The sequence below is a fragment of the Netta rufina genome (assembly GCF_964035555.1).
Source record: "Netta rufina genome assembly, chromosome: 2".
In the NCBI taxonomy this organism is placed as follows: domain Eukaryota; kingdom Metazoa; phylum Chordata; class Aves; order Anseriformes; family Anatidae; genus Netta; species Netta rufina.
In genome coordinates this window covers 14,695,231-14,707,951 of record NC_140124.1, presented here as the reverse complement: position 1 = coordinate 14,707,951, position 12,721 = coordinate 14,695,231, and the positions used below count along the sequence as shown (strand labels likewise).

Genomic DNA, 12,721 nt, shown 5'->3' with positions numbered 1-12,721 from the left:
GTTATACATATCTTCCAAATACATCTTCCAGAGCAAATTGTGCCAAAAGTAGAAAACATTTGTTTCTCCAAATAACTCAGTCAGTTGTTCTTTATTTTGCTTTTGTTCAGCGATTTGACCCCTTGGCCCCCATATGCAACTTACACAGTAAAGACAAATATGGAACATTTACTGGAAAATTTCCCACTGTATGATTCTATGAGCTAGCTTGTTTAATGGAGAAGCCCATTTAAGATAGGATATTATCAGACTTAGCTGTTCAGAAACATTATGGAAATGTAAGGCAAATCAACTAACAGTGTTAAGCAAGGGAGCTTGGTGCTCGGAAGATAGCAAATCATCTTATTCCTTCCCCTCATAAGAGATCACAGCTCACACAGTTGAGATGCCCTAACTATCTTCTTAAGTGCTTCTCAGTCTCCTTCTACCCAAGTCATTTGGGTTACCTTGAAATACTTTCAGCAATGACAGTAATTACAGAAGGCTATGTCCTCTAGCAACAATTCAAGCTGACTTTGTCAATTCTGCAGTAAAATGAAGTTAGGGCACAGAGAGGCAGTTACAAAAATCTCAGCTGTACCTCCAGTGTCATTTGGCTTAGGGACAGTAATGAAGAGCTGTGGGTGGTAACATCTTATGTCATTCCAGCTAGATCTGCAGGAAGATATCTGCTGTATGCCAATTTAAGAGAAATTTAATTCTCTTGAGAACATTCTCCCTTCAGGAGGGGAGTAGCCTTGATTCTCAGTAGCACTACCCCCCTATCATAAACTATTAAGAGCTTTTGAAGCGAACTAGTCCATGGGCTCACATCAAATAACAGACAAACAACATGCAACACTTCACCTCAATTAATCGGTCCCCAGCTTTTAGTCTTCCATCTTGAATAGCTGCACCTCTTGGAAGGATATTTTTCACATAAATTGGAGCTGAGCCACCAATTGGGACATCTCTTGAAGTAATGCTAAATCCCAAGCCTTCTGTACCTGCATAAAGAATGCAAAATATTATTTGTTAAAATGAACTTTTTATACTTTATATTGTGTTTTAACTTTATCCAGCAGAACAAATGCATACCTGACTGATACAATCCATGAAAATACATATGTAGGATTTAAGAATTACTGCATGGAAAAAAAAAAAAAAAGAAAAAAAAAAAAAAAACACACAACAAAAAAGCACAATATAGATGAAGTACTGACTCTTGGCAAAGGTGGCTTAGCAGGCCCTCCCTGTAACTCGCTGTTCTGATTTCCAAGTCATTGCCATATTGCCATATTCCATCTTTCTATTTCAGATGAGATGAGTGACAAGGAACCAGAAGAAAGCATATCTGATGTCCTATCACTGCCTTCCCCCACGTCAATCTGGGTTTTGTCAATAATCCTCTCTTTCTCTACTGTCATTCTTCCAGCAATGTCAGGTGGTTGACAGTGGACCATGGAGCTTCACTAGCTCTGTTATGGGCACTGGCAGGGAATGGGCAGAACTGTAGTTCACTGGTCTCATTCTTTCTGCTCTGAGAGACCTCAGGCTGTTTTCTGACAGCACCTCCTCTGCCATGTGGGGTTCCCAGCCTGGCTCTTGTCAGATCCCACCACATGTGGTGCCATGCAGCGATGTGCTGCTAGCGGGTGGCAGAGCCAGGCAGTAACTCCTACACTCCCTTCTGAGGTCATACTGTGCACCACAGTGTCTGACAACACTCAGCTAAGATGGACTGAGGCAAAACAGAGACCTTTAAGATGACCTGGAGAAATCCACACGGGCATTCAGTCAATATGGCAAATGAAGCTTCCTCATATCTCAAAGAAATGTCCACAACTGGTCCCTGAAGTGTACCTTATGGCAGCACCCCACCAGCGCTGGTATTCACAAGCAGAGAGGACAAACAAGAAGTCTTTCCTACTATGTGGAAAGCTCATTTGTGATCCTCTATGTAAAACCATCCATCCATTGTTATTGACAACCTTTGAAAATCTGTGCCAAGGCCCCCACAACATTATACCTAAGTGCATTCAGAACATTTAACCTAGCATAAAAACCAACCGGCCATTCAGCCAAGAGCCTCCCTGAGAGAGTGCCAGTATTTAAAACTCCAATTTGAAACATCTCATAAGCCGTCGAGATATGTCTACAGTTCAAGTTCACTAGGTGGGCACACACATGCCCAACCTAGATTTATATTTTGTTGTCAAGATATTGTATAAAAGTACAATATATATTGTTGTCAAAATGGCAATCATGGAATAAAGTAAGCTGACACAGTTGTTGTTGACACAGTCAGTTGTGCTGGATTTTGCACCTGGGATGGGACAACGTTGGATATACATACAGATTGCAGGCAACAGGCTGGAGAGCAGCACAGCAGAAAGGGATCTGGGGGCTCTGGTTGATGGCAAGTTGACGATGAGTAAACAATGTGCCCTGGCAGCCAAAAGGGCCAACCATATCCTGGAGCGCATCAGGCATGGCACTGCTAGCTGGTTGAGGGAAGGGATTGTCCCACTCTGCTCTGGTGCAACCTCACCTTGTGTAGTGTGTGCACTTTTGGGCACCATGTTATAGGAAGGACATAAAACTATTAGAGTGTGTTCAGGGCTAACGGGATGGTGAAGGGTCTGGAGGGAAATACGTATGAGCAGTGGCTGAGGGCCCTTGGTTTGCTCGGCCCCGAGCAGAGCAGGCTGAGGGGAGGCCTCATGGCGGCCTGCAGCTCCCTCACGAGGGGAGCAGAGGGGCAGGCGCTGAGCTCTGATCTCTGGGGACAGCGACAGGACCCGAGGGGACGGCATGGAGCTGGGACAGGGGAGGGTCAGGATGGGGGTTAGGGAAAGGTTCTGCACCCAGAGGGTGGTCAGGCACTGGGACAGGCTCCCTAAGGAAGTAGTCATACCACCAAGCCTGTTGGAGTTCAAGAAGTATTTGGATAATGCTCTCAGACATATGGTTTCGTTTTTGGGTGGTCCTGTGTGGAGCCAGGAGTTGGGACTTGATGATACTTGTGGGTCCCCCTTCAACCCAGGATATTCTATGATTCTACGTGACTGAAGGGACATAACCTTTTAAAGTCTTCATCTTTTAAATTAGGACTTAGTAGCTAAGTCCTAATTTATCTACAGCAAGTGTATGCAACTCATATTGTTGAAGAAATTTGCATCAGTTCCTCAAGGCTAACTATCATGACACAACTTCCCTTCCTTATGTCTGCAGCATTCAAGATAGATGGAAAAAAACTGATATTTGAATCTGACAGTCTTCATTCACTTTCAAAATGATATAAAATTTATCAGTGCTATTACACAGAGATGAAAAAATATTGGATCTCATAACATCCATATTTTACTTCGGAGACTTCACAATTTTAATGATGCTTCAAACGTTCATAGAGCTCTTTAGCTCCTTGCAATATGTGAAGATGATCTATAAAAATGAAAGTGGTTTGGTTTGTGTTTTTCTAAATAGCAACTCAGCTTTTCATTGAACTTATCTTTTCCTTCATTTAAGGATCTGTGTAGAATGCTGCTCTTTGAATACATATTTTGTGTTTTAAAATTTCTAAAGTAATATCAAAACATGACAGCATGCCCAGGACAATATTTCATTATTAATAAGCTTAATCCCCATAGCCCGATTATGGTGTCATTACAGATGTCTGGTTCACACACTCCACTTTAAATCCCCATGGAAAAAAAAAACAGAAGTTGAAATGTTCACATTACAAATGCATACAGGATATAAGCCTGGACTGTGGCATTTTCTGCTGTCAAATCTTCAGAAAGCCTTTACCAAAGCTAGCAGAACACCGCAAATCCACCCCAACTGGGTCCAGATATTAGCAGAATAAAATTCTAATTACTTGTTTCTGTGGAAAGAGAGGGCTTGACTGGGCTTCATTTTGCTGTGCTGCTTTATACAGCTTTGCATGAGGCTGATGAAAATGACAGCCAAAAGCTGATTTTTTCACAGCTTCACTTTACTATTCGTGTACTATAGCTGCCCTTACCTGTATAATACAGCTTTGCAAACTCCCAAGCTTATTGTATTAAAGTTAAAAGTTGTCAAGATCAGGAAATAAACAGATATGTTTGACTGAGGCCAAAAATACAACTTCTGTGACTGGATTGATTTTAAGCTTTTTTTTGTTTCCTCCCTTTTCATACACATAACTAATTCAGTTATATCTATTCCATGCATTTCAGTAGTTCCATTAATCAAAATTCATATAACATCTCCCTGATGCTAAAATGCTTTTATTTCTGATAATGTAAAATTGTAGGTTACCATAACAAGGGAGTTGTGAAAACTTGCTGTAGAAGCCGCTCATATCTCAAATTTATAATTTAAAAAAAGCCTTTAAGATGGGAGAAACTGGACACATAGAGGCAGAACCAGAACAAGAGCAGAAAAAAGGAGGAATTTCCATCTGTTTGAAAACACAGGAGTCATCCTACTCAAAGCTAGGAGTTTAAGTTTGCAAGGTCTAGATTATGTTCAACTTAATCTTTTAGAGATTTTAAAAAGAAATGTAATAGAACATCTTCCTCTCTCCATAACTGTCATCTCTGACAACTATCAAATTACACCAACTGATAATAAGATTTAAAAATTACCCACTAATTTGTGTAATTCAAATTCTTAGTCTTCTTTTGATATATCAGCATCTTTCTCGACAAGTTAGAGCTCCCCTTTTCTCATGAATGCTATGCTCAACACGCCTTCTATGGTCATGTTACTCTAGAGAGCTCAGCCAGCTCTGACCTGAAGACAAAGTAGTTTTAGATAAATAAAAAGGACAGTTACAACAGTAAAGGAACTGTGTTGTACAAATTGAATTGAGGCAGATCAGTTGCTGTTTTGAAATAAATTGATTCTATTAGCAATAGGACATGTAAAAAAATAAAATAAAAAAATATATATATAAAAAAATCCTGCACAGAATTTCCCTAAACATATGTTCAAAATGAATGTCATCATCTTACATGGAATCAGCCTGACTGTAAACAGACAGGATGTTAAAATAATTATTAAACCTTGCTGGAGATTGCTAGATTTCCTATTATCTCCTAGTGAAGTGTTTAATTTCTCACTAACGCTAGGGTTATCTTCTTGATCGTAGGGAAGTGTGTCTGGATACACATATCTTGCATTCTGTGCCTCTTCTGCATGAAAAATTGTGCAGTCCTCAACCAGCATCAACAGGAGGTCTAAATTCTCAGGAGAAAAATGCACTACTGAAATACTGCCAGAATACAAGACAAAAAGCAAGCATCACCTCAACATTGGTTCCAGTGCTTTCATGTCACTCTCAAAAGGACATTAGTTCAGAGACCCAACAGGGAATGTCTGAAGGACCTACACTGTCAACTTTTTACAATACTTCTCTTAGTTATCTTCCCCTTCAGGACTGCAAGCAGAACTTGAAGTAAATCATGCTCTTTTTTCTCCTTTAATTTAAGAAAATGCAGATGAGTTGTAAGGTATTTCAGTACAGATCTCCCTAAATTAAAAAAGAAAAAAAAAGCAAACAAACAAAAAACAACACACTAAACCTCACCTCTAAAACAATGTATAATGTTTGATAACCAGACAATTGGGACTGTATTTAATAGTACTTATGCAAGAAAAGCAGAGATCATTTTAGAACAACCTAAATATGGAAAATGCATGTGGGTGAAGAGTTTTCAGACAGAATAAAGGATTGTGAAGGAAAAGTGCAGATTCTTCATTACAACATGAAAGACATGAAACATAATCTCATTTAAAAAAAATAATATGGGATGTTGGTTACACATGCAAACAGTTTGTGACAGAAAGTAGTTTAAACAACTGAATTACAAAATAAAACATCCCCACTTAATGAAAGTATTAGATTATGAAATTATTAAGCACAGGAAGGGAGATAACATTGCAACAAAACTAAGTAGAAGGGCTGAACTTTCTGTGACAATAATCAGAGTAGACACTTTCCTTCCAAGCATTTCAAATTCCTGCTTTTTCACAGTAGACTATTTCTTGACATCCATGTATGGATGGATGATTGCCAAAATAATTATCCTACTATTTTACCTTAGAAAGCAGTTTTTATTAAGGACTGAACCTCATGCAAGAGCTGAACAGAAAATATGCTATCCTCATTGATAAGGGCTTCCATAATGTAACCAAGACCATAATGTAACCATTTTAGATACTTCCTGAAGTTATTTTACTGCCCCACACACACACAATCAAGACAAATTAATTGCATAGCCCTTTTTATGCAGTTGCATGATTTGAGATAACTTTTTTCTCCAAGCAAAGCTCAGACTTCTCAAGAAGATCTTTGATCAACCTAATAGAAACATTCTTCCTTTTTTGCTACAGTCTGCTAATAAATAGTGATGAGAAGTGTGAAAAAAAGTGGAAAGGTGAAATTCAATGCAGTTTATTTTACTTCAGTGGCTAGTAATGCCCAGAATTATTTGCTTCCCTTCTGAATCTCATTTCTCAAGGTCAGTTAAGCAATTTAGGAACCTACATATTTCATTTCAAAAGTGACAAACACCACTACTGCATCTCAAAAGAAAATCTAAAATCAGCCTGTTTCTAAGATAACATTTCAATCATTTCAAAAGAAATTTTAAATAAAAATTTTAAATGTCAGTTCAAAGTCTGGCTCAAAAAACTGTGTGGGAAAGCAGGAGATAATGATGAAAAATGCATGTAAATCTGTACAGTTCAGATATATGATGCAGGATATCTTATTAGTCAAGTTTAAGATCCTGTCTTGGATGCTCTGCTATTTAAGCCGTTTAACACAAGTAAAACAAGTAACTGCCCATACGTATGTTTTACTCCAGAACAAATATGATGGAATTTTAGAACAGAACAGGACAGAATAGAACAGTTCAGTTGGAAGGGATCTACAAAGACCATCGAGTCTGACTATCTGGCCACTTCGGGGCTAACCAAAATTTAAAGCATGTTATGAAGGGCATTATCCAAATGCCTCTTGAGTATTGACAAGCATGGGGCATCAAGCACCTCACTAGGAAGTCTGTTCCACAGTTTAGCACCCTCATGATAAAGAAATTTTTCCTAAAATTCAGTCTGAACCTCCTTTGGTGCAGCTTTGTGCCATTCCTACACATCCTGTCAATGGTTACCAGGAAGAAGAGGTGACCACCTCCCCCTCCACTTCCCCTCCTCAGAAAGTTGTAGAGACAATGAGGTCTCCTCTTGGCCTCCTTTTCTACAGACTAGAAAAAACGAGTGTCCTAAGCCTCTCCTCACAGAACTTGCCTTCCTGACCTTTTACCAGCTTTGCTGTCCTCTTCTGTATGCATTCAAGTATCTTAACATCCTTATGTTTTATATATATTAATGTCAGTTTAATATCTTTTTTTAATATCTGAAATTAGCATGCTTTGAAACTACCCATACCATCTTATTTATGTCTCTAATGACTTCTGCAGAAAAAAATCAGGTGTTGCAGGGCTGAGTGTAAAGGTGCCACAACACTGAATGCCCAGTCACCTGGTGGGACTTGCAGCGTTTGGGTTCTGTATACGAGACAGTGCAGTAACAACCACAGAAGGGAGAGCAAGCGAACAGGAATCCAGTAGGAAAGTCTGAAGAGCAAGGAGCCTTGTAATCCTGCTCACATCTACAATTTACACATTTCTTCTCTGTTGTAGTGCAGTAAAGTGGCTCCTTCCTTTAAGGACTAACCATCTCCTAGAACATGGCTAGTATGCCCTTTCTGTGATGGGCCTGTCAATTCCTACAGGTTTCTTGTTATAAGGTTATCCTGTAGTTCTACCACTGATTTATTTCCCGTGAAGCTATAATATTTTACAAGAGATAAATACTTTTTGGTCCAAGAGGGAAGAGATGAGCACGGTTCCCCTGGCTGGCAGCAGAGAGATATGGACTGAAGGCCAAACACACTGAACATTTCAGACAAAAAATCGCAAAATATTTGGTGCAACTAAGACCAACTTAGAAAACAGGAGCTTGATTTTGACATTTTACCTAAATAATTATATATTCAATTTAGCTGGACAAAAAAGGCAGATGTAGTTAGAAATGATCCAGCACAGTATTATCATATTTGAGGGCAATCAAATTTGAAGAAGCTAATTTAAAGATTGAGTACTTTGGACTTGTACTTAGTACAGTCAAAAATATCTGATTAATGCAATGTCCAATTAATGCAAATCTGATTAATGCAATGTCCAATTGAAAAGAAGTATTTTGAACACTTCAGTTGAGCTATCAGGCTAAATGCTGCACGTGCTCAGAGACAGAGCCTTAGAATACTTTGGTGTATCATAGGTTACTTATAAGTGCTGGACTAAATTTTTTGCAGTCAAAAAAATCACTCTGGAACCGTACTATTTTAGATGAGATAAAAATTTTTCCTAACCCTCTGTGTGCTACATCAGTGATCTTATTTTCTCTAAATATTAGCTGTAAAAAACTTTTTATGATTTTTTTGGTAATTTTGTAAAATACTGAGTATGATCTTACACTAATATATATATATAAACATAGTGTGGCTGTCATCTCTTGTGCTATCTTAATTTGCGTGAACTATTAAGCCAGACTGTTATACACCCTAACAGCATTCGAATATCAGTAATAACCCCTACATCTATATGCTAAAAGTTCAGGCCCTGACCTTTAAGGAAAGATAAACAGATATCCATTTTCATTTAGAAAAGCCAACAAACATTCTGCATTGACTGAAACATATGACTGACCTTCTCTTCTGACTTTATTAAACAGCCAAATCCTATGAAAGTTCAGGTTATTTTAAAATGCCAAAACAGCAATAAATATTAAGAAATCATAATTACAGAAGCACATACTGTAGGGCTGTCTTACCATGTCATTTTATATAATATAGCTCATGCAATATATAGAAACGCAGCTGTAATAAAGGTCTCTCTGTATTGAAAAAAAGTCAATTCTCATATACTACATCATTAACCAGAACGCATAGGTTAAATCTAAAGTGAATTTTAAGATGAAGCCTTACATGCTTGTATACCTTAATGCACATTTTTTAATTTAATGATGGTAATTGGTGAAATAACTACTGTCTGTTAGCTACAAAGAAAGCACATTTGTTAAGTTCCCATAAAGCTTGTATTATTACAACATCCTTCATTAGAAATAATCAAAGATGATTAGCATCCCTATTGTACTCATATTTATAACAAACAACTTAGGCATATACTTAAGTGTTTTGCTTCATTTGTTGCTCCAGATGTATGTTCTCAGAGCAATCAAATGAAAGCCAAAATGGGATGCCTTACCTCTCGTCTCCTCACAGTGTAAATTAACAAATGAAGGACAACAGTGATAAAGAGGTACCCTTCTTTATGAACAGATTATTTTTTTTAATATCATCACACACAAAATATGGAACACTAAACAGTTTGTCTCTATAATCTGAGCAAGGTGTAATCTCTGCATAAGTACATAAAAACAATGTTAAGAGCAAATATTACCTGTAAACTTCAGAAATATGTTTTTAGATATGGATTTCAAAGCTTTTATTAGCAAAAGAGTTATTTTTTTTTCTGGTGTGAACTAGATGTTGAAGAATCTTATAGGTTACTTCAATAGGTAGCATGCATCTCCTCCTCTCCAAAACCACCTAATGTACTGGTGCTTGTAAAGCTGAATTACATTACAGAAGTGGGGAAAGATTATTCATGGAATAATACCCAGTGCAAGAGGACCAAAATGTAAACTCATGTCAATCAAAGAATCCATAATATATAAAAATTACATTTTCTTATCATCTATGTCACACACAACTTATGCAAAAATATTGTTTTTCCATATTCCATATTCATTTGTTGTTGCTTTTAAATTTTATGAAATATGTATTTACACTCCTGGCTAAGAACTATTTTACATAATGTCCAAATGACAGTAGACACCAAAAAATACGTAAAAATCACTGCAGTGTCTGAGAACTTCTGTGTAAGCAGAGTAACTCCTTACTCAGCCAATAGCAGTAAGTTTTTCCAAGCAGGCTGATTTGAGCTGATGGCCTGAAGTATTTCTTGAAGGAGCATCAACAACAGAAGCAAACTGTCAACTCAACCTTATGTCATCTAAGTTTGTAGAGCTTAAAATTCAGCAACCAGAAAGAAGCAATCTGGTGGTTCATGTGAAGTTCATAGAAAAGAAAGCATTATGATAATGTGACAAGTAGCCTGGCACCTGTGAAACTAAAATATCTACCATTCAATGCACTGTTTTTGGTACCTTTCTATAAAAAAAAAAAAAAAAAGAAGAAGAATTATTAACACTAAGCAGATAAAATTTCCTAAGGGGAAAATATTTCAAGTTCACGGAGAATGTTGTCAAACAGGTAAATTTTTTGCTGTGTAATGTAAATAAAGTTCTTCTTCCTAGAGACCAAAGGTTATATCTAACCTTAAACATGCTCATTTTAATATCATAGAGCTTGCAGCATGTATAATCTTTTAAAAATCTTTTACAAAGAGATAAGAAATATTTGTACCTAGATGCCATTTTACTGTAATTTAAACACTGTTAAAAGCATCTAGATGGTAACTGTATAAAAAAATATCAATTTTCCTCACTAAGTGCATTTAATGTGTCGTACAAATTCCATGAGTGTAGATGCACCGATGCATCTACATGTAGTAAATACATATAATACAGATGTCAAGAGAAGCAGGCAGTACTTTCTTCTCTGCCCTTAAATAGTCTCTCACCCCTATTCGAATTACATTAGCATAAGGCCCAAGATAGGAAATATCACGTTACTTCTCAACTGTTTAAACGAAGACTTTCACATCCCAGTGGACTGAAAAAAACACGTTAGCTGGAAATTAGAAACTCCAGTCTACCAGCTCAATTCAACAGACTTTTAAAAGCTAACAGCAAAACCAGCTACTGAGTTTGAAAGTCATGATAAAGTCATGATTTTCTGTAAAGTACAGAAAATAGCCCATTTTAGCTTATTTACTTTTTTTAGTTAAATAGTTCTTCGCTCCCTGGGTCTTGGCCAACAGAAGTTGTAGCACTCATAACACTTCACTTTTTTTAGTTAAGAGACAGAAAGGAACGTTAAAGCATTCTTTTAAGTGGCCTTTTATAAATATGCTGCATATGCCAAAGGCAAGGAAAGACTGCTTTAGGGCACAAAACAACCATTTGGCCTGAGAATGAATGAGTAGCACCTGTGTTTCAAAAACCAATCCATCGCATCTGCAGACTGCCATGACTAACATAACGGCATTGGACACATATACATACACCACACTTAGAAAACCTCTTGATGTATGAGAAATGCACCAGCGCCTTACCTTTTCTCAGTTGTATACTGAGCCTCTTCCCTATCTTTTTGGTGTTATACCCACTGTTTGCAGTGGAGGTGAGAACTTTCTGAGGTGATGGTACCAGGCCCGATGGTGGTTTCCCTGATGAATTCACACTATGAGGTAGCTGTGAGTAGGATTCTGTCTGATCGGACTGGTTACCCGCTCTAGACATTCTTTGTAACGTGTGAAGTCCAGAATTGTGAATACTTTTGCCATCGGTATACTGGGAATCAGGGCTGAAGCGGTTGGAGTAGTACGTGTTCTTCTCGCTCTGGGACAACTGTTCGTACTTCTCTTTACTTGCTGCAGGGACCACATGGAACCAAATGAACGGCGTACGCATGGCTTGGCGAAACATATGCTGTGCTCTAGGTTTCAAAATGAACAGAAAATTAGCAAATTAGGACTGGCAGACTACAAGACATTATAAGCATAATTACTGATGTTAATTAAGCAACATGAGCTGACAGACACATTGCAGAAACTCAAGCATAAACTGTAAAACCTGAATCTGTTCATTAGTCTACTTTGCCTGCTTTTTGCTAAGGTTTATTGCCTTAGGGTAACACAATGGTTAAATATGCTTAAAATCTAACATTCCAAATACTGTACTCAGAAGAGCAAAAATTTTAACCACAGCCTTGAAAGGCAGGCAGTTCTATGGCAGGATTACAGTGTTCTTTTGCTTTGAAACTTGATAATTGTTTCTTTAGATACAGTAATCACAGTGATGACAGAATTATTAAAATTAAAATTACACTTATACAAAGACTGTGTATTTCCTTATTTGCTGAGAGTATATGCAGTCTTGCAAAAAAATCCAGATTACACTTCACTTTTTGTACATAAGTAGTCTTTCAGAACGCAACACTAATAGGAACAAAATGCTTAATCCTGCACAGATGGGCATTGGGCTCTAGGTCATGATGAGAAGTACACAAAGTCAAGAAGTCTCTTCAGACCTCAGTTTTGATTCAGAATCTTAGAGTAAGTAGACACAAGCTGCTTTTTACCATATGGTAAAGGGTTATATTCCAATACGGGTTAAAGAAATTTAAAAAAAAATATCAGATATATATCAAAGTATAGGATGATCAGTCTAAATGATATTCCTCTGACTCTCAACATATTTAAGTTTTCAGAAAAACGTTATCATCTTTAAAATGATATGTTTTCTGTATACCTCTTTCCCGCATTCTCTTTTAATTATCTGTGTATAAACTACAATCTGATTTCAATGTTAAAAGTCTTTCCGATTCACATTTTCAGGATTCTACCAATTCCAGGCTTCCACTAAGCAAGTATTTATGATGTCTTGAGCCTCTCTAGAAAGCTTCTCCATAAAGTAACTTTAGTTTTCACATATACAA

At 37.4% G+C, this 12,721-nt stretch overlaps 1 protein-coding gene across 13 annotated transcripts in view; it reads right to left on the bottom strand.

The window, feature by feature from the left end:
* Positions 1 to 12,721, bottom strand: part of PARD3 (par-3 family cell polarity regulator) — a 446,166-nt gene that overhangs the window by 196,480 nt on the left and 236,965 nt on the right. For all 13 annotated transcript variants that reach the window (XR_014618202.1, XM_084281998.1, XM_084281993.1 and 10 more), the window contains 2 exons: positions 11,337 to 11,719; positions 847 to 986 (listed from right to left, as the gene is read on the bottom strand). Coding sequence is in view for 12 of the 13 variants with exons in the window: in XM_084281998.1 (XP_084138124.1) it covers positions 847 to 986; positions 11,337 to 11,719 (523 nt within the window). In the remaining variant the exon portion in view is untranslated. The remainder of the gene's footprint in view (positions 1 to 846; positions 987 to 11,336; positions 11,720 to 12,721) is intronic.